We start from the raw sequence: 27,249 nt of genomic DNA, 5'->3' as shown, positions 1-27,249 counted from the left end.
AAAATGCTGATGTGATTATGTAACCCTTCTTTACTTTAACTTATTTTTGAAGTATTAATATATTTTTTTTATCATAATTATTTTTTGTTGTTGTTGTTTTATCTTACGCATCAGCTCAAGGCCTTGTAATAATGTCCATGCAAGTGTTCTGTCTCTTGAGGGGTCGGACAGGGGTGAGAGGGTGTTTAGAAAAAAAGTTTACTGAACTGATTCTGTAAATTGTTCATGTAAAAAATAATAAATATATTGATAAAAAAAGGTTAAATTTCATCTTGATAAACAAGCTGTGGATAGGCATTATGACCTTTTTGGAGTATCATGGGTAAGACAGAAACTTCTGGTAAGCAACATAGTAAGAAAAGTGGCAGTCATGAGATGTTAATAAGAAAACCACAAATACAACTCCCTTCAGTCTAATTATGATAGTCAATTTTTGCTGCATCATGAAATAAACCAGGAATCTGGTTTTGAGTTAAATAAGTGTTAATAAATACATTTATTAAGCATTTATAACATGTGAGTTAAAAAAGGCTCACTATTTGGCAGGTTAAAGTCACCCTTTTTATTCATGCAGTTATAACTGCATTATTAATGATTTATAATGCATTTGTAAATGATTTATTACTCATTAACAAACACCTTTATAAACCCTTTACAAAGGGAACCTTAATGTAAAGTGTTACCGAAAAATGTGTTAAATTTAAAAGTTAAAATGTTCAACTTATGAGCACATGTGCTCCTTGGGAAAAAGTGAGCATCAAGCCCTGTATACGTGTGGGCTGTGTTATCATTGCATTTACACCATTTTGACTAGCAGGTGTCGCCAATGTACAGTGTTTCAAGTGCTTCAAAACAGTCAAATATTTTGGGAAGCAATTCCACACCAGTATATAGCGTTTCAAGCATTGTGCTGATCCGTGTCTGAGATATCTGACACCAGATGACACACACGACTTGTGCGTTCACTGCCTGGGTGAGGAGCATGCGCATTCAGTTCTCGAGGGATCTGTTTGCGTTCATTGTGAGCGTCTGCCTATGCGGATGCTCCGCTCTCGCCTGTCAATCTTCCTGGGGGGGACGAGGGAAAGGCATCTGCACCTGGCGGCTCAGGTCCTTCTCGTGCTGAGGCCGCGAGGAGACTCAAGTCGTGGGGCTCGCAGGTGGAGTTCGCCGAAAAGTTTGAGAAAGGCGTTTCTCTTTCTCACGATTCAGCGGCTCACGAGAGTGATCTGCTCGACGAGGATGCCATTTCTCTGGCATCCTCTGGTTCAGCAGACAGTGCTCTTTTGGCTTCAAGCCACACTGAAGAGCAGACGATGGTTGTTGAGGGCAGTGAGAGTGTTTCATCTGAGCTCGTGTGACCTTCCTGCCCCGCATATGTTGAGTTGTTGGACGTTATGGAGTGCGCTTCGGGCAGATTAAAACTTCTGTGGGCACGCGCTTGGGAAGAAGCGGTTCGTGGGAGGCTAGACGAACACTTTCTTTCCGGCCATACTCCTCCAACTCCCGTGAGCCTTCCATTCCTTCCCGATCTCCATTCTGAGATTGAGAAGGCATGGAAAAACCCTTATTCGGCCCGTATTCATCGGTCTGGGCATGCGAATTATGCCAATGTCGAGGGGATACATGAGCACAGATATGTGGCGATGCCCCCTATCGACGAGACGTTTGCGAACTATCTCATTGGTGGTGGAGCTTCATCTTTGAAGGCTCCGGCCCTGCCTACTAGACCACTAAAAACAACTTCACGGTTGAATGGCAGGGCATACGAGGCTGCAGGTCAGGCTGGTGCTGCACTGCACACTATGGCAGTGCTTCAAGCATATCAGGCCGACCTGTTGAAAGATTTGGACCAGGGCCAGGGTCTTTCTCCTGATGTGGTGGCTGAACTGCGCCTCACCACAGACCTGGCTCTCCACGCCACCAAACAAACTACTGCCGCGATCAGTCGATCGATGGTGGCGGAGAGACACCTGTGGGTGAACCTGGCTAACATCGGAGAGAAAGAGAAGGGTTTTCTCCTCGATGCGCCGGTCTCGCCACTTGAGCTTTTCGGGACCTCCGTCGAGGCAGTGGTTGGGAAGTTTAGGGAGGCGAGGGCGCACTCAGCAGCATTTAAATCCTGTATACCGCGCCGGTCTGAATCTGCACACCAGGCAGCCAGGGGGACCTGGCCCGTCATAGTCTGAGGATCATAGACAGGGCCAGAGGTCTAGCGTCGCCTCTCGGGCCCCTCCTCCTCAGAGGAGCAGGTCTCAAAGAAGGCGCAATGCTAGAAAGAAAAAGCAGGATCTGAGAGAGGTGATACAACGCCGCTGAGTGTTTTCTCTCTCTTGAGGGTTTTTCCATCTCCCTCTCCCCTTTTTCTTCTTTCTCCCTGTACCCTTTTCTCTTGCTCTGCGCACACACTCTGATATCAGGCCTGAAGCCTGGGCCTGATGATGAGTTTGTTCACGTTCTGGAACTCCTTCTGAGGGTCCGGCTTAGTGCTTGCTTAGTGCTTGAGCACAGCAATTTTTAGACTCCTGGAGTATGGCAGGCCATTTTTACATTTGGCCTCTACTCTTTTTGGTCTTAGGTGAGCTTAGCAGGTCACTTCCCCGCTAAGGGAGATTTATTTATATTGCAGTGACCGCGACTCTCTGCTTTAGGCTGGTGGGGCTTTTATTTTGTATACGTTAGGATTTTTTGGGGCTAGGGCCCTGGAGCTCTTATGGAAGGCTGTTTTCACATCCTTGCTATTGCTTCCTCTCTATTGAGAGTTTTATTAGAAGCTTATAGCGGGTGTTTTTCAATAGAACGATTGTATAGTATGGCAAGCTATTTTATCATCTAGCTGCCCTTTACTTCTGAAACCTCCTAACTATGTTGAGTTTCAGTTTAGTTCATTTTTAGCGTAGGCCGTGTGGCCTCTGTTTCAGGTCCCTTTCCTTAGGTTGCAGTGATGCGGTTCTATTTGAACCTCCATTCCCTTGAGCTCCAGTTCTTCATGACCTGTTTTTGGGTAGTGGTTTTTTGTGTTTTGCTCAGTCGAGCTTTATGTTTGTCCTAGCATCTGCCTTTCTTGAGGCCGCCTTGACATTCCTGAGTGTGTTGGCCCTCTCTGTTATTATATTTGGCTCTGCTCCCTAGAGCTCTGGGCTATTTCTCCTTCTTGTGTTGGCCCTTTTTTTTGGCCACCTTGGGGTTTTTTATTTTTGCCAGCCTCCTCTCTTATGAGAGTCGTTCAAACCACTACCCACCCCTATCCCGACCTAGGCAGACATTGTCAACCTGTTCTGACTATAAATTCAGCAGTAGGTGTTGGCTATTTCCGTTTCAGCCTCCCTTGCTAGTCGCTCAGTTTATGTTTGCCTCCCCTCTCATCAGGGTTGCTTTTGGTCGGGGGCCCGCCTTCTGCATTAGGTCCTTCTCATTTAGCTCAGTGACAAGCAGTGAGCTTTTGTTATTAGCCTCCCTGTGGTCGCTTTAAGCGTTGTAAGCGTTCAAGAGTGTGCTTTTTGCTGAAGCATCCGCTCTCTGAGCTTGGTAATCTCATTGTGAGTGGCCCCTTGATTTGTTTCAAGTTTTGGTTTGAATGGCCGGCCTCTTTGGGTTTCTCCCTGTTGAGGCCGCTATTCATCCAGAGCTAGCTCCTTTGAGTCCCTTTGGGGAACTATTTGCCCCATGCATGCTTTACATCTACACTGCTCGGGTCGAATGCGTTATTCTCCTTCCTATTGGTTTTGGAGTTCGCTCCCCTAGAGCTCTAGCATTGGCAACCCGGGCCCGCGGCCGTGTTTTCTGGGAGTAGCAGGCCTTTCTTGAGGCCTCCTCGCCATTCTGGTAGCGTTATGTTGTGATCCCCTCATTAAAGGGTAGAGAGGCGATATGCTGAGCACACAGCTCGTGTTTGCTGTGCGAACGAGTATTCCAAGCTTGCAATATATATTCTCACGTCTAAGTAGCTGGCTCCTCGGAGCCTCCTTGGGTACGTTATCTAGATGTTGTATGTTTCACTTCCTGTTTACCTCCATCTTTGAGCTGCTCAGATTCTCCAGGCTCTTCTGGGAATCCTCACCATTTTCTGGTGCTGTTTCACAGCTCTTTATTGTTCAAGCTTGGCTTTGCTTGTCCCAGTCGAGCTTAGTTCTCCCCTTATGTTTTTCCTGGGTCGTTAGAATTTGCTCCCAAAGACCGGTTGAAAGGTAGAGGGACTCTTTAGACCGCCCTGAAGGACCGGTATTAGGCTGTTGAGCGAAAGCGAAAGATGGAGACACTAAAGAACCAGTGAGTACACAAGCTGAACAACCGTTATAAAGTGTTTGAACCATTTTAATAAATCCATGTCCAGCCCCTATATGTTTAAGAACCACCCAGAAGAAGCTCCACTCGATCCTATCGATCATCCAATGATATGACTGCAGAGGAAGCCGAATAGGAGCTGGATCTGTGAATGATATGTAATAATCGCCTGATGTTATCTGATGCAAACCGATCTTTGACTGATCATAATTTATGACCTTATTTATACGTTTATCTAGCCTAAAGGCTAAAGTTTTGGCAAGGAGTTTTGCATCTTAGAAGAAGAAACAAACGCACTACTGTCTGAGGTGCCAGTCAGGAGGGATAGGTTCAAATATATATGAAAAGATATGACTGCACACTCAACTTGCAAATAGTTTATTTACCAACGTTTCGACCTTTTTTTTGCATCAAAAAGTTTTGCATCAACAGTAATTAAACTAATAGGATGATAACTAATGCATTCCAAGGGGTCTTTATCTTTTTTAAGTAAAAGAGTGATAAGAGCTGTATTTTGGTCCCTGTGTAGGGCTCCATTTTCAATCGTAAAGTTAAATGAATTTAGAATAAGCAGTGCTACTATATCCCAGATCACAGAAATTAATTCAGGAGGAATTCCGTCGCTACCTGGAGCTTTGTTCTTTGGCAAATTTTAATTCTTCAATTGACATAGGGTTATTAAGTATATCATGACAACACTCATCAATTTTAGGAAGATGAAACTGTTCAAGAAAAGACATACATTGCTGATAGGATGCAGAGGTATCAGAAGTATACAACTGTTCATAAAAGGTTTTAAAAATTTGGTTTATATCTTCTGGCTGGGTATATAGAATGCCTTCATTCTTTATGATACATATATATTTGCTCTAGCCTCCATATGTTTAATCCATAGCGCTAATAATTTTCTTGGTCTCTCACCGTTAAAATAATATGACTGCCTTGTGCAGTGCATTGTGAATTCAGCTCTGTGTAAGAATAAACCTTTCAGTTCAGATTTAAGTGCACGTAGTTCATCTGCCTTCTTTGACAAGACATATTTTTGAGGTCCTGCTCTACCACCCGAATTTGTCTCTCCAGTTGTTCTTTGTGGATATTTCTAGATTTTTGTTAAAAGGAAGAGAAGGCAATACATTTCCCTCTTATAAAACATTTTGTCACCTCCCATAGAGCCTGGGGATTCTTTGTTTCAGATTCAGATTTTCTATTAAATTTAATGAACTCTACTAAGGAAGAACGTAACTGTGACAGAAATTTTTGATCACGAAGAAGGGATGTATTAAATCTCCACCGTTTGCACCCAGGGGGACAGTAAAAGGAAGAAGACACAACAATACTGGGGAGTGATCTGAAAGGAGGATAGGTAGGATATCTACGTTGTCAACAAATGGAATACAAGCAGATGATATGAGCAGATAATCAATACGCGAATAGCTCTTGTGGCGGGCTGAGAAGAATGTGTAATCTTTAACACCATAATTTCTCAACCGCCATATATCACATACCTTTACTTGATTTATGAAGTCGTTAAACAACTTTGAAGAAGCCGGGTCAGATAAAGATTTTGTGGACCTATCAAGTGAGGGGTTATGGACCGCGTTGAAGTCACCCCCTATAACAAGAACTGAATGAGAAGGCAGAAAGATGAGAACAAGAATAAAGTCTACTGCCTGCCTGTTTAACAACTTTGTCTGTATATGTGGCCAGTATAGTCGATCACTCGAGTGGAAGAACCGACTCGGCATACCGGTTCACCGATGTGATGCTCGGTATAGTCGCTGCGTTTGACAAGTCTTTTAATCAGTTGCTATGGTTTGCGGGCTGGCATCCGTTAACATTACAGCGGGTACGTCATCTGATGAAGCATAAGATTCCACTTCGGCCGGCGTTTCCAGAAGGGAGGTTGATTCGCGATGTGTCACTTTAATCATAGTGGGGTAACTCATGAAGGAAGGGATCCCAAGCTGCGTGAGTTTTTTCCTAGCCTGATTCATTTCATGTCTTTTCATGGTGGTTTGGTTGCTGTAATCAGGGAAGAAAAGAAGCAAACTGCTTTTGTGAAGTATTGGACCGGCGGCTCGGGCTCCTTTGAGAATCACGTTTCTGTCCTGAAAGTGTAATAGTTTAAAGATCAGTGTTCGCGGGCCTTTCCTGTTGCTATGACTAGTGTAGACGTGATGTGCCCTTTCTGTCTCGACTGATTTGTTTTTAAGGGAAGGAATCCACTTAGATAGCTGTGTTTGCACAAAGCCCACAGGGTCTGTGCCCTCTTCCCCTTCTCTAAGGCCAACTCTTATCTTCCAGTCTCGCCATCTTGTCTTGTAGCATGTCTATGGCTAGATTAACTTCGGCCGAATCCTGCTTCACTTTCCGAACCGTTGACTGAATGTTTTCAAAGTTGTTACTGATTAACTTCATCTCTCTCTCCAAGAAACCGATTCTTTCAGCAACAGGTTGAAATTCCTCCTTGAAGATTTTTCAAACAATACCAAACTGTAGCTTTAGCTCGTCGGCCACCATGCTGTGCAACGCTTCGTTGTCTGGTTCTTTTAGTCCTTTTTTCTCCGGAGAGGACATTAAAAGCTGTCGTTTAGCATCACACACTGGTAAAAGAACCCAAGGAGCAAATATTATTGATTTATACCAAAGTTATAACTCGAAAGGATGATTTATCAGTGCCTAGTAGGGGAGCTCCAGACTCAAGCGGCCATCCCTTACAAAAGATTATTGCAGATTTTACATATAGAAAACTGCAGTTTTTTTGGACACAAAGTGTTTTACTGCAGTTGTACTTCAATATACTGCAGTTCTTTCTTGTAAGGAATCTCTGTCAGTAGGTCACGTGATCTCCTACATGATACTTCTTGCTTTCATCCTGCGCTTATCATTTACTTCCCCCCACTTTAAACCTATCAAATCCACATGATGTTCTGCTGTTCTCTTTTAAATGGGAACTCACTGCATCCACTGGAGGGCACAATGGGTAATGCCTCTGATATGACTGGTGTTTGAAGCATGAGTCTAAAAACGGCAATGAACTTGACATTTTTCTTTGTTTTCATATCTCAAAATGTTTTTGTTTTGCTATGTATACACACAAGCTTTTTTTAATTGATTTTAACTGATTTGTGAACAGATCCTTTGAAACAGGAGACAAATCTCTTTGATTTTTTGAAAATTTTCACCAGTTTGAATTTTTACTTTATTCAAAACTACAGATGACATTGATTAATAATGTAATCATAACTGAAACTATTTGTATTTTCATTTACTTTCAAAAGAGGGAGCAAAAAATAAAGACAATTATGTATATTACAATAAATTAAATGTTTTAGTCTTATATTGTTTTCCTTTACACAATGTGTTAAATATAGAAATATGCAAGCAAAAACAATGCTTGTTCCCAAAACACTGCTTGCATACAGACTCTGGTCTACTCACACTCAACTCTGCAAGACAATGCTTGTGAACTAGCTTCACCAGCTCTGTTTTGATTGAGAACAGTATGACTATGTTGGTCCAACAGCCAGACCAGCACTAACCAGCATAAACCAACCTGGACCAGCATGTAATTAATGCTTATTTATGCTGGATTTTTGAGCAGAGTCTCTTTCTGGACTGGGGCGGATCTAGATATTCTGAAATGTTTTTCTTTAGTGTTCATTCATACACTAAGTAAACATTTAGACAGTGGTCAGAACATTTTGTCTTTCATCTCTTGAGCTGCATGCAGGATTTGTCCAGGGCTTCAATAAAACAAGAGGGAAAATGTGTTATTTCTTTGTTTTTATTTTTGTACTATACTTCATGATTTACAAGCAAATGCAGCATTAGGCAAAACATTTTTTTTATAGTTTTTTTTTTTTTTTTTTAATCTTCAATTTTGATATCATCATATGAAATATTAAAGTTGTTATTTCATTATCTGTATATCTACAGCTAATTTCACCTCTAAAAAAATCAGGAAAAAAATCTGTAAAATTCACCACCACAAAAACAATTCAATTTTGAATGAAATTTTGTTGAAAGTGCGGTAAGTGATTTCTGAAAAACGCTGATGAAAGTGGTTCAGACCAAGCACCAAAACACACTTGTAGCCAATCATCAGTATGGGGTGTGTCCACTCATGATGGGGGAGGTGTCTGTGTTGCATGGTGTTTGAGAGTTTGTGAGTTCTACCACAATAGAGGTGTGATCCCTCTGGGTAGGGACATGTTTATTATGGTGATTTGAAAGATAAACAGTTCTTCTCAGAAATCGCATACTGCACATTTAAATGTAGCATATATTTTATGAGTAATTGAATCTTGTCAAGCTCTCATATTTGCTGAGATGTTGATGACTTCAGAATCTCTGTCATGTGTAATAGAAACTCTTACTGTGATCATAGGAGAAGTAAGTTTCAATCTTTCATTTTTCTATTCTTCTCCATTAGATACATTGATCCAAACTCTCAATAGCATCCTGTTTTGTGTATTTTTTCCATTCGTCTGGAATCTTACCCTTCCCCTCAAATGTTTTACTGTAGCTTTTTTCCAGATCTTTCTGGAATCTGCACACAAACCACTTCCAGTAGGGCAGATCGGAGTGGTCAGGGGTGATGCTCCATTCTGCATAAACTCCTCCTGCTGTGCTGTATTCTTTATATTTAAACTGACCATCTGGTGTATTAAAATGCTGATCACTTCCCACTAAACTTGTACAAATATCAGTACAAAGATTCTGTGTTAAACCATAATATGTGCCATTAATTCCATCCACTCTGTGGAAAGCAACTCTGTGATCTTCATGATGGTTTTCTATGGTGTTGGTGCAGGTGGCTTTACAGAACGGACACTGAACCCAACAGCACTGACTGAAGTGATCAATCAGAATCTGGTGTGGTCTGTCCTTATAGTCAAGATTTACTAGAAATGTCTTTCTGTTGAATCTACTGCTGATGTCTGACATTATAGCAGGAAGTTGTTTTCTCATCACATCTTCTAGAAGCGTAAAATCATCAACAACATCATGTTTCACTCCACTGAGGTCTTTTTCAGAGAAGATCAGCTCATCTGAGAGCTGCTGTGTGAAACTCTTCAACCACAAACCAACATCTCCTCTTTTCACTTGAACATGTTCAGTAGATTCATGTGCTGCTTTCATGATCTTCTGCTGCAGGAGTTTAATGTTCCACTTCATCTTGGGTAAAACACTGACACTGAACTTATGAATGATGTACTGACTGACTTCATCTCTGATGAAACTCTTGAAGTGATCTTTGGGATTATGAATGTAGTTCATGTATTTTCCAAAATCTTCCTCTTCTGCCAGTGTCTTCAAGATGTGTTTCTCCAGATTTGATCTGTTTCCATTCAGTGATTCACAGTTTGATCTGATTTCATCTGTCATATCTCTGGCAGTCTTCTTGTAGACACTCTGCTCAATGGGCTCTTTAAGTTTCTGACAGATGATCTCACCAAAAATGGTAGGTGATGTTGCTTCATGACAGTATTTCTGGAAAATACTATAGTACTCTTCTCTCTTCTTCTTAACATATATTTCAGGATCATTGGCTTCTCTGAACAGCCGATGTTGGTCACTGATCATCTTGTTTGCTCTCTTACAGATGGAATAAACCAAGTCCATGACAAATTTACTCTTAAACACATATTTCACTGGTCCTTCCTGATGTTCTTTTACTCTTACCCTGATGTAATCTGTGAGTTGTGGAATGCAGCTGATGTTGTAGCCCATCTTTGAAATGTTAAATGACTGAATAATTTTGTCTGCTTGCTGACCAACATCTGTGACTAATGATCTTATTTGGGCTTCATCCTCTTTAGAAAGAGCATAACCAAATCTCCCTATTGCTAATTTGATGGCATTTTTAAAATCTCCTGTAAATCCACTGGACCGGTTTCCCTTTACATAATCAGAATAACTTGCCACAGAAAAAATGTCCCTGCTCTCCATCCAGTGATTGAAAAAAACACCTCTATAGATGTCACTGTGGTGCTTTTTCACATCTCTCATTATGTCAATGTCTTTGATTGGTTTAGTGTCTATGATCTTCTTCACATATTGTTCCAAAAACAAATCAAACTTTTTCTTCAGTGTTTCTTCATCATTTGTTTTGTCTTTGAGTTTCAAGGCAAGTTTTTTGCTCTTTTCATAGAGAGTGTTTTCATGATGTGTCCTCTGAGCATCAATAATTTTCTTCAGGTCTCGCTGCTGAAGAATCTCATTTAATTTCCTCTTTTTTTCTCTTACAATGTTTTCCTGAATCTCTTTGATTTTGATTTCAAATGATGTTTTCCACTGAATCAGTATATCTGCATCTGTGTTTTTCTCAAAGAATTCAGACATTGATTTTTCCACTTCTTCACTTGTCTTCTTCAGTTCTCTTTGAAGATCAGTTTCATCAACCTCGTGAATTGCTTCATTTTCTATTTTGTTGTATAGTTTGTTCTCAGTTTCCATCATGGTGCTGTGAAGACTCCAGGACCACTTGCTGTATTCAGTCTCCAGTTTCCTGTAGGCTGTGACCTTTTGGAGTTAAAAGCAACACAAATCATTCAATAACCTTTTGGCAAGTTTTGGTGGGTTATTATTTCTGTTACAATTTTTTTTTTTTTTTTTTTTTGTAATAACAGAACTTGTACTGAACACTCACCTGTACTGAATCATCGGTTTTAGAGCACATCTTCATCTCTTTACTCTTAGTAAGTCTCAGATATTGATAGTCAGAAATCTGTTTCTCCCTCTCACTCCTTTTATCATCATGCTCTTCTCTTCTCTTTCTCTCTATGTCACGATTCTGTCTTTCTTCCTCCATCATCATCTTCATAATCTCTTCTTCATGTTTGCCTACCAGTTCTTCTCTGACTCTGTCCATCAGGAACTTCATTTGTTGTTCTTGTTTTTCTATTTCCATCTCTCTGAACATCTTACATGAGTAGAAACTCCCTCCGTTTGCTTTCACCATGGCGTCTATCTTCATCAATAGATCAGACACCTGTGTTCGGTCTCCAGTCTGATTATTATTGAACACATGGAATCTGTTTCCACACGCTTCAATCAGCTTCATCACAGGAGATCCAGGTTTCCCCAAACACTGATGAACTGTTTTATCCTTCAGATCATCTCCTCTGGTGAAGAGCACCATGGTGTACATTAGAGATTTCTCCCCAAATGTCTCTTGAATGATCTTCACTGATGTTTCTTCTTCTTGAGTGAAGCGTTGTCCTAAATTGAGCACAATGATGAACACATGTGGTCCAGGCAGTATCATGGAGATGCAGTGGCTGATTTCTCTCTGGATCTCCTCATTGGTAAGTTCAGTACCAAACAGTCCTGGAGTGTCGATCACAGTAACGTGTCGACCGTTGATTTCAGATGATTCTCTCTGACTCTCTTTAGTCACTAATTGCTGAGATGTTTCTGCTTTAAACGCGTCTCTTCCTAAGATGGTGTTTCCTGTTGCACTTTTCCCAACTCCAGTTTTTCCCAGCAGCACAATCCTTATTTTATCTTCTCTCTCTGTTGAACCTGTAAAAGAAGAATTGCATAAGTCCTTAAAACCTATTTAAACAAGTTCAAAAATCTCCCACTGTCACTGGTGTGCAATAAATATTGAGATAGCCTGGGCCGTGAAGGATTCATTCGTTCTATCCTTCGTGGCTCAGGAATAAAAGGACAAGTTTGTGGGCTGCATTTGAAGGACCCTTTGAAATGAGAGAGCCTTCATCACGATGCTGTGATTCAATCGGCCTTCAAAAGATGCAGCCCCTGAATTGGGACACAGCTATTGACTTCATGATCATTACCTTGAAAATTAATGTCTGTCTGTATTTTTTTCATCTGTGCATCAAAAAATGTCTCTGTGGAGAAGAACTCTCCTCTGTTTTCTTCCACCATCTGCTCAATGTTCTCCATCAATGTGGACACTTGTGTGTTGGGACCAAAGAAATTATGTCGTCCTCCAAAACTCTCAATGACAGACTTTGTTTCTTCATTGAGTTCTGCTGTCTGATGCTCTGAATTCTGCATTATGAGGATCATGATGTGTTTGTTGATCCTTGGGCTGAATATCCTCTGGATCTCCTCCATTTCTGCTTTGTCTTCATCAGTCATTGGACCGTCAGGAATAATGAGGAGGAAAACATGAACTCCAGGATCACAGAGAAAAACACAACGGAGAGTCTGATGCATCACTTCCTCCTCTGAGAGCCGACTGAGAGCTTGAAGCTTCACCAGACTGATCAGACGGCCATGAAGCTGCACGTCTCTCCTCACACACTCTGATCTTCTGTCTGTCTGCTGCAGGATCAGCTCTGATATGGAGGATTTTAATGTCCCGTCACGACCACACACAACTAGATTCAGCTTCACACCCTCTGAAACTGTGATAAGAAATTTAAAACACTTATTAAAGTTCATTTATCACAACAAATATCATCATAATATTATCCCACTCATATCTTTCTGTGGCCTGTTGAGTTAAAAAAAATTCTATGAACCTTCACAAACCAGGTGACGTCCATCATTCATTTGCACAATCTCCTCAAACACCTGCAGAAGATCATCAGGAGATCTGCTTCTCTGAAGACTGAAGTGTCTGAAGCATTTCTGAATGATTTTCTGTAGGATGTCATTGGTTTCAGTGGGCTCTTGTGTGGTGAGCACCATGGTGTGTTGATAAACATGCTCAGAGAAAGAGTCCAGCACCTTCTGCACACACTCTTGATCTTCTGCTGAACACTGATCATGTTTGAGGAGAAGAACAATCACATGAGGTCCTGGATGAGACAAATACACACACTCTCTTACTGTCTGTGTGATCTGATGATCTGAGATGTTTCTCTGGAGCAGCTGAGGACTGTTGATGACTATCATGTGTCTGTCCTTCAATCTTCCTCCAACTCTCTCTACAACATCTGGAGGAGCTTCACTGTCAAACGCTGCTCGTCCCAACAGGAAGTTTCCCACTTCACTGTTTTCTGACACGCTCTTCCCCAGCAGAACGATCCTCAGATCACTCACTGAAACAAACACATGTAACAAGTCAATGACACCAAGATCTAGATCTTAATTCAACATCACAGTTGGATGTGTTTTTGAGGTTAAATTTATCTCTTTTGTGTTATAGAAGATAAACTGAGCACACGCTCTTGCCCAGCTAACAATATTTTGTTCTGAGGACGTTTTCCAAACATTCTGTTTTGGTTATAGAAATGTAAAAATGTCCAGTTTTCTTTATGTTAAAGGGACCTTTTTTTAAGGTTAGTATGATGCTCCTGAAGCACTCTTCCAACTTAATTTTTTATTAACAACTCAACACTCTAAGAACGTTACATTCCAAAGTTCATAGAACATAACTTAAAGGTTAGAATAATATTCCTGAAACATTCTTTCAACTTAATTTTTAGCAACTCAACATTCTGCACAGCAAAATCCTCAGTGTTAAATGAACACTATTCAATGTGTAATGCAGTGGCGTTGTACTTAAAATCTGTCTGTCCGGGATGAAAAGCAGTCTGCACTGCTACAGCACATGTGGTAGATTACCATTTATCTTACTTGCACATTTCACCAAACACAGATTTTGTGTTGGGTATTTAAATAGTCAGCTGTTAAACAGTACCTGTTTCTACCGGCAGGTGAGACTGTTGTCAGACAGCAAGCTTAAAAAAACCTGCCACTGAACCATCGTCATGAATTCATTATTAGAAGAGCTGAAGAGGTAATAATAATACAACTGTTCCACAAAACTGAGAAGTTCTAACTACTAACTAAGCTTAATAATTGTTCACGATATACAATGTGTGTAGTTTTGGTGAAATAAAGTTGTACTATCTTTATATAGATATGATATAGCCAGTTAGGCACCTGTCTGATAACATTTGTTACTGTAATGTTATCTAGTGTTCGGCAAGTCAGTTTCTACACAGCAAATTTCCCAGTGTTAAATTAACACTGCTCATGGTTTATATGAGTCCACACTCAGAGTGTTATAAGTAGGGTTGGGTATCGAGAACCGGTTCCAAATTTCAAAGAACCGGGTATTCGATACGATGCGCACATTTCGTAATAGTTTGGTTTGTACTCACCATTGTCGTGACTAGTTTTTGCTGTAGTTGGGCTCTTGAAACTGGGGATTTATATGTTTGTGGTCTTTTTAACAGTGTGTTTATTGAAACGTATGATTTGTTGGAAAAGCAGCCATAAGCAAAGATGATCAGGTGATATCATTTTTACCATCATAAAGTAGTTTAAAAAAATACATTACTGATCATAAGTGGTTACTTATATTCTTTTATTTTTCACTGTCAGTACTGGTTTGGTAGAGATAAGACATTCTGAATTTTGATTTTTAAATATATTTAGGATAAAAATGCTCAGACACACACAGACATCAAGAATCAGCATATGAATCTCAACAATGGTGACATGTTTCATGCTGCAGTGCATGCTGGGAGACACCATAGTATAAAACGTATGGCTCCCATCATGCATTTTGTGGCATGAATAAATCATTTACAAAGATTTCTGCATCCCCTAATCTAAAGTGTAAACTATTTATCACTTGCAAATGTGTTACATATCATTTGCAGATCTTTATAAATTATGTACAATATTATGTGCAATTTGTAAATTTACCATTTATTTGCCATATGCAAAGGTTCTGGTATACCTTTCAGTTACAGGATATTAAAATCTATACGAATCCCTTATATGATAATTAAATGATAAATAATTTTTCATGCAAATATATTTTACTATTATATATATATATTTTTAAGCCCTTAACTCACCCCTTATACCTAAACATGACCACTTTTTAGCCACTTCACAAAAAAAAAAGCAATATAGATATATTTACAATGACTGTTATCTTAGTTAATATACTATCGTATAAAACGTATAATTTTAAGCTCCCTACTCCACCGTATAACTTTAAGCATAACCATTTTGAAATATTAAGTGTAACAGGCAGATAAATGTATGTTAATCACAATCATTTATTTAAAACATTACAAAAAGCAGTATAAAGAACAGATAAAACGACACGTGTGCTACATTACTAGTGCTTTGACAGCAAAACATTATTGTGTTTTGAGTTACAGAATTAAATTAAAGTGTTTAATCGCTGTAAACATTCCCCTGATCTGCATTTCCGTCCTCCAAAGCGTACCGCTGCATCTCTCAACACAGCAACTCAAATTTGGCATGTCACAAACAATGTTAGTCTCAAAACACAAGTGACAGCCAATAAGGAGTGAGGTTTGACGTCACTGCCGCAAACCTGTCGTATTGTTTGAAGAGCCAATTTTGAAAGTTTTAATGGATGAGATGGCGGATATGTACGATTATTAATGTTTAATGATTATATTACGGAATAAGAATCTTTTCCTCACACAGTGGTATCATACGACTTCTGAAGACTTGGAATACAATTCACAAAATAATGGACTACGTTTATGATCAGTTTATGGTGCGTTTTCGTGTTATGGTGAGGAGCTGTCCCGTGAAAAACAAAATAAAAATTAAATTATTAAGTGCTGATTGTAATGATGAGTCGACAAAATGTGGATCCATTTGCAGCTGTTTATTAAGAGAACTTACAGAGCAGACAGGGCAAAGGCAGAGGCATAAACTGGGACAGGCAATGGTCGAGGCAGGCGGCAGACAAACAGAGTCAGTGTACAGGCAAGGATCAGGGCAGGCAGCAAACAATCACAGTCCAAGAAACAGGCAAAGATCAGGGCAGGCAGCAAAGGGTCACAGAGAATAAACAGTCCAAACGATAACAGGTAACAGTCCACGGGAAAACGCTCAGAAATGATCACCAAGGCAAATCAAGACTTTGCGATGTGTGTGTGTGAGTGTGTGTCTTAAATAGTGTGAGTGTGATGTGGTGCAGGTGTGTGTGCAATCAGTCCCAGGAATGAGGGCCCATGGGAGACGTAGTCCGAATGAGAACTGATCAGTATTCCGGTGATGGCTCCCTCCGGCGGTCCGGAGGAAGGGCCGAGGGAGCCACATTCGTGACACTGATAAAACGGTGTCAGAGTGTTAATTTATTTTTTAAAACATTTAAAGTTCAGGCTTGGGTAAAGTGATGGAATGAGATGGATCATGTAACAGGAAGATCTGCAAATGATATGTAACACTTTTACAAGTGATGGATAGTTTACACTTTAGAATAGGGGATGCAGAAAGCTTTGTAAATGATTTCTTCATGCGTTTACTCATCATCTATAGTGTGTACTGCAGTGTAAGTGCTGACTGGTGAGGGTATAGACAGCTGTCTTCTCTGACACACATGGAGTCTTTAACTCTGTGCACCTGATGTGAGCTTTAGTGGAAGGTAAAACTGGTTCAGAGGTTGACTTTATCACTAGATCCACACACTCCACACACTCCACAAGTCTGTGCTGATGAGTGAAAGGATTTAACATAATCCACTGGAATCACCTGACTGTAAGGCATTTATAAATGTTTATCCACTAACAAATAAATGACTCTTCTTAAAAATAGTGCTTTAGCATAGCTGCATGTTTGTGCTTTTGAACACAGACCAGCTTACAACTTAATCAATAAATCATATACTGATCATTTAATGGTTTGTTCATCATTTGTTTATTGTGTCCAATTTGTCCAACAATTGTTTATTGAGATGATACAAAACAATTTTGACATAAATACTTCAATTATTTATAAGTGATAAATAATGTATCAACTAGTAACTTAACAACCATCTACTAATGATCTGTTTGATTTATTTCATGATTTAATTTTTTTTAAGATAATTTACCACACATTTGTTAATCGTTAGCATACCACTTATTAATCATTTATGAACGTATAGTCATGTTTTGTAAATGATTTGTTCATCATTAACTAATCATTTATAAATGACTTATAACTGAATTAATAAAACATTCATAAAATGTTAACATATCACTTATTAATAATTTATGAATGTATAGTCTTGTTTTGTAAATGATTAGTTAATAATTAACTAATAATTTATAAATGACTTATAACTGAACGTTATTATAAAGTGTTACCGATTTGACTATATAATATCTATATACTTTCTTTTTAATCCCCATAATTCATAAGCAGTGTCTCAGAACAAGCCGTTTTCAGGTTCCTGGCAATGTGACGTCACATTAGCCACAGGCCCCGCCCACAAATGTTGACAGACACTGCCATTTTAACATAGAACCGCCCTGAGCGAGTTCACAGCGAGTTGTACAGTCCGCCATTGCTGCACTGACGAGAATGTCTGTTACGACCTGCGTTCTTGTATTTGGTATGTGTTGTTTGTTTTCTTTTCCCTCTTGTTCTGTCAGTGTTCTAATAGGTTGTCCAGTGATGGTGTACACTCTCTCTATTGGCGGTTCAGAAGAGGCATGGGTTTTATAAGGACACTGCCGGCATTCAACATGGAGCTCATTGTTGTTTCGGCCGCGTTTGGGTTGAGCGCTCCTGGCTCCTGATCAAACTTGTTACTTCCAAGTAAAAAGTGTACCGGTTGTACAACCTGTTGATTATGTTCAACTGTTCCTAAAGTTATGTTTCAAGAACGTGGAGCGTAGGGATGTCCTGTCTATTTATTTTGGTAACTTGGTTTGTGCTTTGTTTTTCGTTAGGGAGTTAGGGAAGGTAAATGTATTTTATTTTTATATTTACTTAGGTTATTTAACCCCTCCCTCTTTTCTTTTCTAGATTTGTTTTGTTTGTTATTTTAGCCTTTGGACACCCTGAAGAGATGCTCTCTTTCACTTGTTATATTTATTTTTAATAAATTCAATTATTTTCCTTAAGTAGTTTTGTGCATTTGTTTGATTATCAACTGGAGTGATTTGTAACTGGGATTCCACTACCATGACCCAGTTTCTTTATTATGCCCGTTTGGAGTTTTTCGATTCCCCCTAGGGCGTAATAGTCTCCTAAGCGTTTTAGGTGTCCACATAGCTCTCGCCATTTACTCCCTAAATCTGAGCCGCTGAAGAAGAGGTGGATTATTTATGTTTTCAAAGAAAATGAAAAGTTCAGATGCAAAAGCCGCTAAACGCCATCTCCGTCAAAAATGAGATAATGACATTGAGCGAATGCTTACGGCACGTAGTACACGTTCAACAAATCACTTGCTTCAAATCCTCTAAATCCCAGCTTCAGCCCATTCAGAAATATCGGTTTGTTGGCAAAAGCCTCTAGACGCCACTTCCCTTTGGCAGCAAAAGCCGCTATGTTCAGAGAACCAATCAGAAGGCGCGAATGGAATCATATTATTTTGAGCGGTTTCAATACAGCGGCGCGCTGAGGAGATTTTTATGGAGATTGTTTTAGATTCAGATTCAGATTAAGATTTTTAACATAAAAGATGGAGTACGATGAAATGGTGAGCCTGTCCTACTGACAGTGAATGGCAGAAGAAAAACGTTATTCACCTCAAAACTCTGCCCGTCATACGGCAAAAGAAAATAGATACAGTGGAAATGGCTTAGTCGCAAGTGTAGAATGCACTCATAACAGTTCTTCGTACAGTGCCGTTATTTTGAAGGAATCAGATTTATTATACATCAAACAACAGCTCTATTTCACCAAAGACAAAGTCAAACAAGATGCCATTCTTCTGTCTCATATGGATGCTATGCCATATAAACGGAGGAGGCAAAAAGTGGAGGCTGAAGAGAAGAGACGACAAAGAGATATATCGATCAAGTATGCCGTTTTAAAAGAAGATAAAACGAAAGTTCCCGTCTGCCCGGCTTCATTCTTGAGCATTTTCTGTAAGTACAAAGATTTCCTCATCACAATAGTTACTAGTTTTTCCTATTTTTGCATTAGTACCTTATTATTTGGATTATTTTTAGTGTTTTTGTTTTTTTACGTCATCAAAGCCATGTTTATTCAATTATCTTCCTCTAGTATGTGCACAGTACACAGGCTATTTTTTCAGCAGTCATTATCTGGTAATGACTCTCTATGCGGTATTAAAGGACATATAGCCTACTTAAGACATTATCACTGATGGTCATAGGCTACCTAAATTTGTTAAAAAACAATATCAGAATCAGAAAGAGCTTTATTGCCAAGTATGTTTGCACACACAAGGAATTTGTTCTGGTGACAGAAGCTTCCAGTACACACTGTAGTGAACAGCAGACGTGATGGCACCAGAGCTTCACAACATCCTTTTGTCCCACTTTGATTAATACAAAAGAGTGTGATAAGACCCTCAACAACAACTAAATGACTATTGTAATCAGGACTGCCAAAGGTGGAGGACAGGAAAGATGACATCAACGGCCCATTGATCACAGGCTAATCTCATCACAAGATGCTTTCATTTTTTGGCATCCACTCCCCTCAAGCATGGCGGTGTGGGTATATCGTTCCCCGAAGCGTGTCAAACGCAGTGTTGAGTTCCCTTTCGAAAGGGAACGTCTCAGGTTACATATGTAACCATGGTTCCCTGAGAACGGGGAACGAGACACTGTGTTACTTGTCATGCATTGGGGCTGCCTGCTGAACAGTCCCTTCAGACGATAAGGTACTGACTGCATCTCTAGGCGCTACTTATATACTTCCGGGTCGCATCTATTATGATGTCATAGGCTGTCGCTGGCCAATAGGATTGGTGATATTTGATAATTGCTTTCAGACACCGGTTCACGTGATGACGTTCCCCAAAGCATGTCAAACGCAGTGTCTCGTTCCCTGTTCTCAGGGAGCCATGGTTACATACGTAACTTGAGACGATTTCCTGGAACATCATAAGTTATATTACTACTGTGAGGTATATTTGGAATTTCTGTGCAAGGGTGCCCTCCAGCTTACAGTATGAATGAAACAGACATTACATGTGTTTATAGCGTGCAATAATAAAAAGTTCTTAGGGGCTAAGCCCGTTATCTCTTCTGACCCCAGCAACGCCCCAGTGTGTCGATAATCCTAAAGTGAAAGTGTCAGGTGTATATTCAGAGTCCACAAAAGTGATAACCCAATAAAGTTCTGGAAAGGTAAGTCCTTTAAAAGTGACTGCACGGTCCAGCCAGTCAGTGATCACGAGTTTGTGACAGAGAGAGTGTTTGTTTGCCATGTTGCCTCCTTTATGCTGCTTTACTTCATGTTTCTCGTCATGTGATCAGTCACATGGCAGGCAGATCCAGTATCATTTAAAGACATACACATTAAAACAGGTATGAGGAATAAAATGGCAAATACAACATGTAAACCTATTAAAACTCTAATAGACATAAAATAATTTTTATATATAGAGCAGGTTAAAATGTGTCTCATGAGACTGTGTATGGAAGTAAAGTAATACCATATGTTTTTGAAACAAAAAGCATCTTGAATTGCACAACTTGAAAAAAATATGCATTGCATTAACCGTGCTTGTATTTTAATACATTGTATTTTTAGGGCTTGCATTTATATGGGCATGTTGACAAAGAGCAGAGCAACAGTTATTCATTCATTAAAATGGATTTACATTAACAGAGCAAGCAGTAAGTGCATGTGTGATAATTATCAGGGCCAGTATATATGCAGAAAAACTGAAAAAGACAAAAATTGTGTTTACATTTAATTTAATGTCTTCACTGTTACTTTCCCTGTGTAGCCTACATGTAAGCAGCTTTCTCTATTGTGAACAAGATTATAACGTTATTCCCTGATGCTGATGTACAGTTCAAACGTTAAATCTGAGATAGACATATAACTTTCCTTATATCGCGGCTGTGCTGCAGTAGTGGATTTCCCTTAATATGTCATACTCTTGGATTCCCATGCCGTCGGGACAGAATGCTTAACTTATCTTTATAGACTAAATACAGTGATATAAAAGACCACCAAACTCACACATTATTGAGGTTGTAGGCTATAGGCTACAGGCAAGCAGGTTGACTCAGAATATGAATGTAATGCGCAAAGTTTGACGCAAAGTGAAATACTGGCATAAAGTTGGCTTGACATTGGACGGTCGATATTCGCAAATTTAGGGATCATCTCTAAAGTTACATACAACATTTCTAACTTCAATAGCATATGAAGAGAATGACTTACAGTCATGAAACCAAATGTAAAGTGTTCATGTAGGTTTCAGGTATGATGCACACCTTTTAGATTCTTGATATTGAATAAAATAAACTGTCAAGTCATATGTTAATATTGTTATATATTTCACTTAGCCTACTGTATGCTCATACACAAAATATACCATAATTTAAAGCTCTATAGTATTTGAAGAGAATGAATTACAGTCTGTAAAGTGTTCATGTATAAAGTTTGTGCATCATACCTGAAACCATCTTATTGACTTATCGTTATTGTTAGGAAGAGGGACAGACAGAATGTACGGGTGACAAAATTCATGTGCAGAGCTGACTGTTGGACTGACCACAGAGTCATCATCAGCAAGATGATGACAGGCAAAGTAAACACAAGTAAACGCTACGGTGAACGGACCAGGAATGAATGTGAGGGACCAACTTATAAGGCAAACACAAATGAGGATAAAGACTGGAACACAGCTGATACATGTGAACTAATAATGACGGTAACCAAGGAGACAGACGAGTTGGGGGAAACTGAACAAAGGAACATGTGACAAATGAAAACAAACTGAAAGTCCATGAAACTGAACAAAACAGAACTGAACGTGACATCCTTAATATTTCAAGGAGAATCAAAGAATGTTGTTCAAAGAATTCTATGAATGTTACTGGAAGATCATGGTAACACTTTATTTTGAGGTTCAATTCTCACTTTTAAATAGTTGCCTATTAGCTTGCATATTACTAGGATATTGGCTGTTTATTAATACTTATAAAGCACATATTAACGCCTTATTCTGCATGACCTTATTCTACATCCCTTAATCCTACACATACCTAAACTTAAATTCTACAAAAACTACCTTACCAACTATTAATAAGCAGTACATTAGGAGTTTGAGTTTGCCAAAGTTATGACAATGTTATGTTAGCTGGGTCATCATTTCATCTACTTGTTTATCACGACTTACAGTTAAGAGGTTCGTCTTTGCTCCATCTTTTCCTGTCAGGATGATTGTGAGCATCATTCTCTGTATAAAACAAAAGTCTTACATTACAATTGGTTCTTTCATCACAGTATACACATACCAGCAGAAATAATTTTAATCATATTTGCAAATAGCTATATTAGTCAGAGAATGTGAGATGAAAATAGAAATTGCATTTCAGAAAGTGTAATCAGTTATTATCATTGTTGCCTTAATAAATAAACATAATTAAATATATATATATATATATATATATATATATAAAATTATGTTTATTAAGGCAACAGTGATAATGTGTGTGTGTGTGTGTGTGTGTGTGTGTGTGTGTGTGTGTGTGTGTGTTTAAATCTCCATCTTGACATTTCCTTGACATAGCCTACTTAAACAATTTGTATTGACAGTTAAGAATGCACTTGAGCAATAATTTAAAATGGATTTGTCTGTGACTCTCACCTCTGGTTTCAACAGTTGACATGTTGATATTCTGTTCTCTCCTCAGTGTCTTTCTTTAGTTTCAGCTTAATCTTTTCTGACTCCTGATGTCTATCTGTTCATTGTCCTGTAAAAGATTCATCAGACTGTGTCATATGGAGCTGCACACCTGCTGTGAGTCACGGGTTTGATTCCCAATGAACAAACATTAGGGATGCATTCATGAACGATTTGTTCAAATTGAACGAATCTTTAATATGACTCGGGAACATCGTGTTGTCTCATTGAGGGATTGGTTAATTTTTTTAGGTTGACCAACATCCTATAGGTTCTGTACAAGAAAAATAAATTATTTATTCACCTCTCAATTCTTTGGGTTTGGGTTTGGGTCCAAGTCGTTTGTTCATCCTGTGACACCCCCATAGTAGCTATGCTGTCTTTACCGGAAAGAGAAATGATCAGGTCACTTCTGAGTTCGGGTCTGGGACGTTCGTTCTTTTGTCACATTACATGACAGTCATATTGGATACAGAAATTTTAGTTAACAATTCCTTACAATCATGGGTAGTCAGTTTTTTTTTTTTAACTCTTGCAGTTATGCAATGCGTTTCTGGTCTCAAATTGTAGCTTTTTTATTTCTTACAGTTTATACATTTGTGAATTTCTGTCATAATGGTTATTTTAATCAAAAATAATCAAAGACTCGAGAGGCGAACTAATCAATTCTGTTTCCGGTGGTACACACTGCATAGCTTCAGCTTATGGAGATATGATGTGACAAAAGAATGGTTATGGCCAGTACTAGGAGAAATGCCGCCCCATGCTTGCTATGACCTCGTTAGTATTTTTATTTAGCCCCCTATTGTGAATATGACTGCATAACAACTTAAAGTCAAGCAGTTAGTCAGGAAACTAGAATCTCGCCTGATGTCCCCTCATGCTCCATACAATCCGAGATTTAGTATGTACTTAACCCTGGTCGTAGATTTGCGGTTACAATTGATACAACGTAATCTACTAGAAAATAAGTTCAGAGTAAATCAGAATAAAATCAAATGTAACAATGTAGCAAAAGATGCAAAGTGCCATCTGAAATGTGTGGAATGAAGATTGGTGTAATAAAAAATAATATAAAGAATATTATAATATAGAATCGAACTGTGAAAAAAGAAAGAAAGGCGAATTCTACTGTACATTGCTCAACTCTGAGAATGAATCAACAATGCATTTCATTCCTTGCTCGTCTTGCTGGAGGACATTTTTCATGAGGGAAGTGTCAGTGAAAAGAAGCAGCAAAACCTTATGTGAAACAAAACCTCATCTGCTTTAGATAATCACCTTTTAAATTATTTTTTGGCTTATTTTTAACACAACAAAATTGGTGTATGCTTTCAAAAAATCATTTAACCCTCTATGGTATGCAATATGATATCAATGAGGAAAAAATTATTTGTGTTGTTTTTCCTGCTTAAAATTGGACACTTTAACAATATCAATCAACATTTTCATAAATTTTTTATTTATTTATTTTTAAGTTTGTTGCTTTGAGGCAACATTGGAAAAATTTAAACATTTGGCATTTTCATGTAGAAAAAAAGAAATATGCAGGTGCTGGTCATATAATTAGAATATTATCAAAAAGTTGATTTATTTCACTAATTCCATTCAAAAAGTGAAACTTGTATATTATATTCATTCATTACACACAGACTGATATATTTCAAATGTTTATTTCTTTTAATTTTGATGATTATAACTGACAACTAAGGAAAATCCCAAATTCAGTATCTCAGAAAATTAGAATATTGTTAAAAGGTTCAATATTGAAGACACCTGGTGCCACACTCTAATCCGCTAATTAACTCAAAACACCTGCAAAGGCCTTTTAATAGTCTCTGAGTCTAGTTCTGTAGGCTACACAATCATGGGGAAGACTGCTGACTTGACAGTTGTCCAAAAGGCGACCATTGACACCTTGCACAAGGAGGGCAAGACACAAAAAGTCATTGCAAAAGAGGCTGGCTGTTCACAGAGCTCTGTGTCCAAGCACATTAATAGAGAGGCGAAGGGAAGGAAAAAATGTGGTAGAAAAAGTGTACAAGCAATAGGGATAACCGCACCCTGGAGAGGATTGTGAAACAAAACCCATTCAAAAATGTGGGGGAGATTCACAAAGAGTGGACTGCAGCTGGAGTCAGTGATTCAAGAACCACTACGCACAGACGTATGCAAGACATGGGTTTCAGCTGTCGCATTCCTTGTGTCAAGCCACTCTTGAACAACAGACAGTGTCAGAAGCGTCTCGCCTGGGCTAAAGACAAAAAGGACTGGACTGCTGCTGAGTGGTCCAAAGTTATGTTCTCTGATGAAAGTAAATTTTGCATTTCCTTTGGAAATCAGGATCCCAGAGTCTGGAGGAAGAAAGGAGAGGCACACAATCCACGTTGCTTGAGGTCCAGTGTAAAGTTTCCACAGTCAGTGATGGTTTGGGGTGCCATGTCATCTGCTGGTGTTGGTCCACTGTGTTTTCTGAGGTCCAAGGTCAATGCAGCCTTATACCAGGAAGTTTTAGAGCACTTCATGCTTCCTGCTGCTGACCAACTTTATGGAGATGCAGATTTCATTTTCCAACAGGACTTGGCACCTGCACACAGTGCCAAAGCTACCAGTACCTGGTTTAAGGACCATGGTATCCCTGTTCTTAATTGGCCAGCAAACTCGCCTGACCTTAACCCCATAGAAAATCTATGGGGTATTGTGAAGAGGAAGATGCGATATGCCAGACCCAACAATGCAGAAGAGCTGAAGGCCATTATCAGAGCAACCTGGGCTCTTATAACACCTGAGCAGTGCCACAGACTGATCGACTCCATGCCACGCCGCATTGCTGCAGTAATTCAGGCAAAAGGAGCCCCAACTAAGTATTGAGTGCTGTACATGCTCATACTTTTCATGTTCATACTTTTCAGTTGGCCAAGATTTCTAAAAATCCTTTCTTTGTATTGGTCTTAAGTAATATTCTAATTTTCTGAGATACTGAATTTGGGATTTTCCTTAGTTGTCAGTTATAATCATCAAAATTAAAAGAAATAAACATTTGAAATATATCAGTTTGTGTGTAATGAATGAATATAATATACAAGTTTCACTTTTTGAATGGAATTAGTGAAATAAATCAACTTTTTGATGATATTCTAATTATATGACCAGCACCTGTATTTATTGAAAACATCAATTTCTTTAACTAGACACTTAAACAAACAAATTTATCCAGTTATTAATGTATTAAAAGTTTCATATTTGATAAAAAGTAACATTTTATATCCAGCTGTTGCCCTCAGGCAACATTCTACCATAGTGGAACACAAGTTTTACCAAACCATCATATTATTATGTTATTATATCAAGTTATCATATCCATCTTCATCCTCATCTCCATCTTCTTTCTCACCCTCACTCTCTCCCTGACGGATTGTCACTATGATTTTATCTTCCTCATCACAGTATTTCAGTTCATTTTTTTTAAATATTGGCTGAAACATGTTATTTCAATTTACAGTCAAAATCTGTTAAACAACGATTTAAACTTTATTTCAGTTTACAGTCAAAACATGCTTTCTTAAGTAATGGGTTTACATGTTATGTATATCTATAGTCAAAACTGGTTTAGTTAAGTAACTGTTTAACCATGTTTTTTTACATCTACAGTTAAAACATGTTTCATGAAATAAGGGTTCAAACATGTTATTTACATTTTCAGTCAAAGAATGGTATTTAATTTAATGGTCTATGAATGTTTCTTAATTACACAGACAAAACATGTCATGTCAGATTACACTTTAAGCATTTTTTTGGATTGTATAGTCAATGTACCATTTCTCATGTTGCTGTGTAAACAACTTCAGGTCATGGTGTATTACTGTTATTCCCATTAATGGCAAACGTTTGGCACCCTGTGCTGTCATGCATTGCACCTTTTTTTTACGTTTTTTTTTTTTTTTTTTTTTTTTTTTTTTTACAGTGTATGGTACAATGTTGCCTTGAGGCAACACACAGGTTTTTGTTATTTTCTCCAAAACATTTGATGATATATAATGTAAAGTTCTTGAAAATACTTCTTTACTTGCCAGTGAAGTTGACTCGTATTTTTTTGTGGGTGATTAAATGGATACAAACATGTGAAAAAAGCACTTTTCATTGGAGAAAATATGGAGCCATGTGATATATGCACATGTGCTGAAACAGGACACAAAATGGACCCCTGTTTGGTCTTTTTTGCACTTTTATTGATTAGTATTTTAGTCATTCTGTCCTGAGATACATTTGATCAATCAATTGGTGCCTTATTTTATTAAAAACAAACTAAAATAGGCCATGTTGCCTGGAGGCAACACCGTACCATAGTTGTGCAACAGAAAAATCAGTTGTGCCTGGATGTTTTTCACATCACACACAATCATGTAAATAATCAACTATACTGAACCATA

At 38.7% G+C, this 27,249-nt stretch overlaps 1 protein-coding gene and 1 long non-coding RNA gene across 6 annotated transcripts in view; both read right to left on the bottom strand.

Annotated features, from left to right (window-relative positions):
• LOC127508665 (uncharacterized) overlaps positions 1 to 27,249 on the bottom strand; it is a 53,682-nt gene that overhangs the window by 25,643 nt on the left and 790 nt on the right. Inside the window, exons 1-4 of one of the 5 annotated variants that reach the window (XR_007928854.1) lie at positions 23,124 to 23,201; positions 22,784 to 22,889; positions 22,313 to 22,372; positions 12,818 to 13,307 (exon numbers count right to left, since the gene is read on the bottom strand). This is a non-coding gene — a long non-coding RNA (uncharacterized LOC127508665). Of the gene's footprint in view, positions 1 to 12,817; positions 13,308 to 22,312; positions 22,373 to 22,783; positions 22,890 to 23,123; positions 23,202 to 27,249 lie in introns of those variants that run through there. The other 4 variants (XR_007928856.1, XR_007928855.1, XR_007928859.1 and 1 more) reach the window with 4 other exon arrangements.
• On the bottom strand, positions 8,923 to 12,646 carry LOC127508656 (GTPase IMAP family member 9-like). The gene is made up of 2 exons (XM_051886794.1): positions 12,093 to 12,646; positions 8,923 to 11,814 (listed from the first exon to the last, which is right to left on the bottom strand). Exons 1-2 carry the CDS (start codon positions 12,475 to 12,477, stop codon positions 10,883 to 10,885), a joined length of 1,317 nt encoding a protein of 438 aa, XP_051742754.1. The 5' UTR covers positions 12,478 to 12,646; the 3' UTR covers positions 8,923 to 10,882.

The sequence above is a fragment of the Ctenopharyngodon idella genome, chromosome 3 (assembly GCF_019924925.1).
Source record: "Ctenopharyngodon idella isolate HZGC_01 chromosome 3, HZGC01, whole genome shotgun sequence".
In the NCBI taxonomy this organism is placed as follows: Eukaryota; Metazoa; Chordata; class Actinopteri; order Cypriniformes; family Xenocyprididae; genus Ctenopharyngodon; species Ctenopharyngodon idella.
The sequence above is the reverse complement of the archived record's forward strand: the minus strand, read 5'-3'. Positions and strand labels throughout refer to the sequence as shown.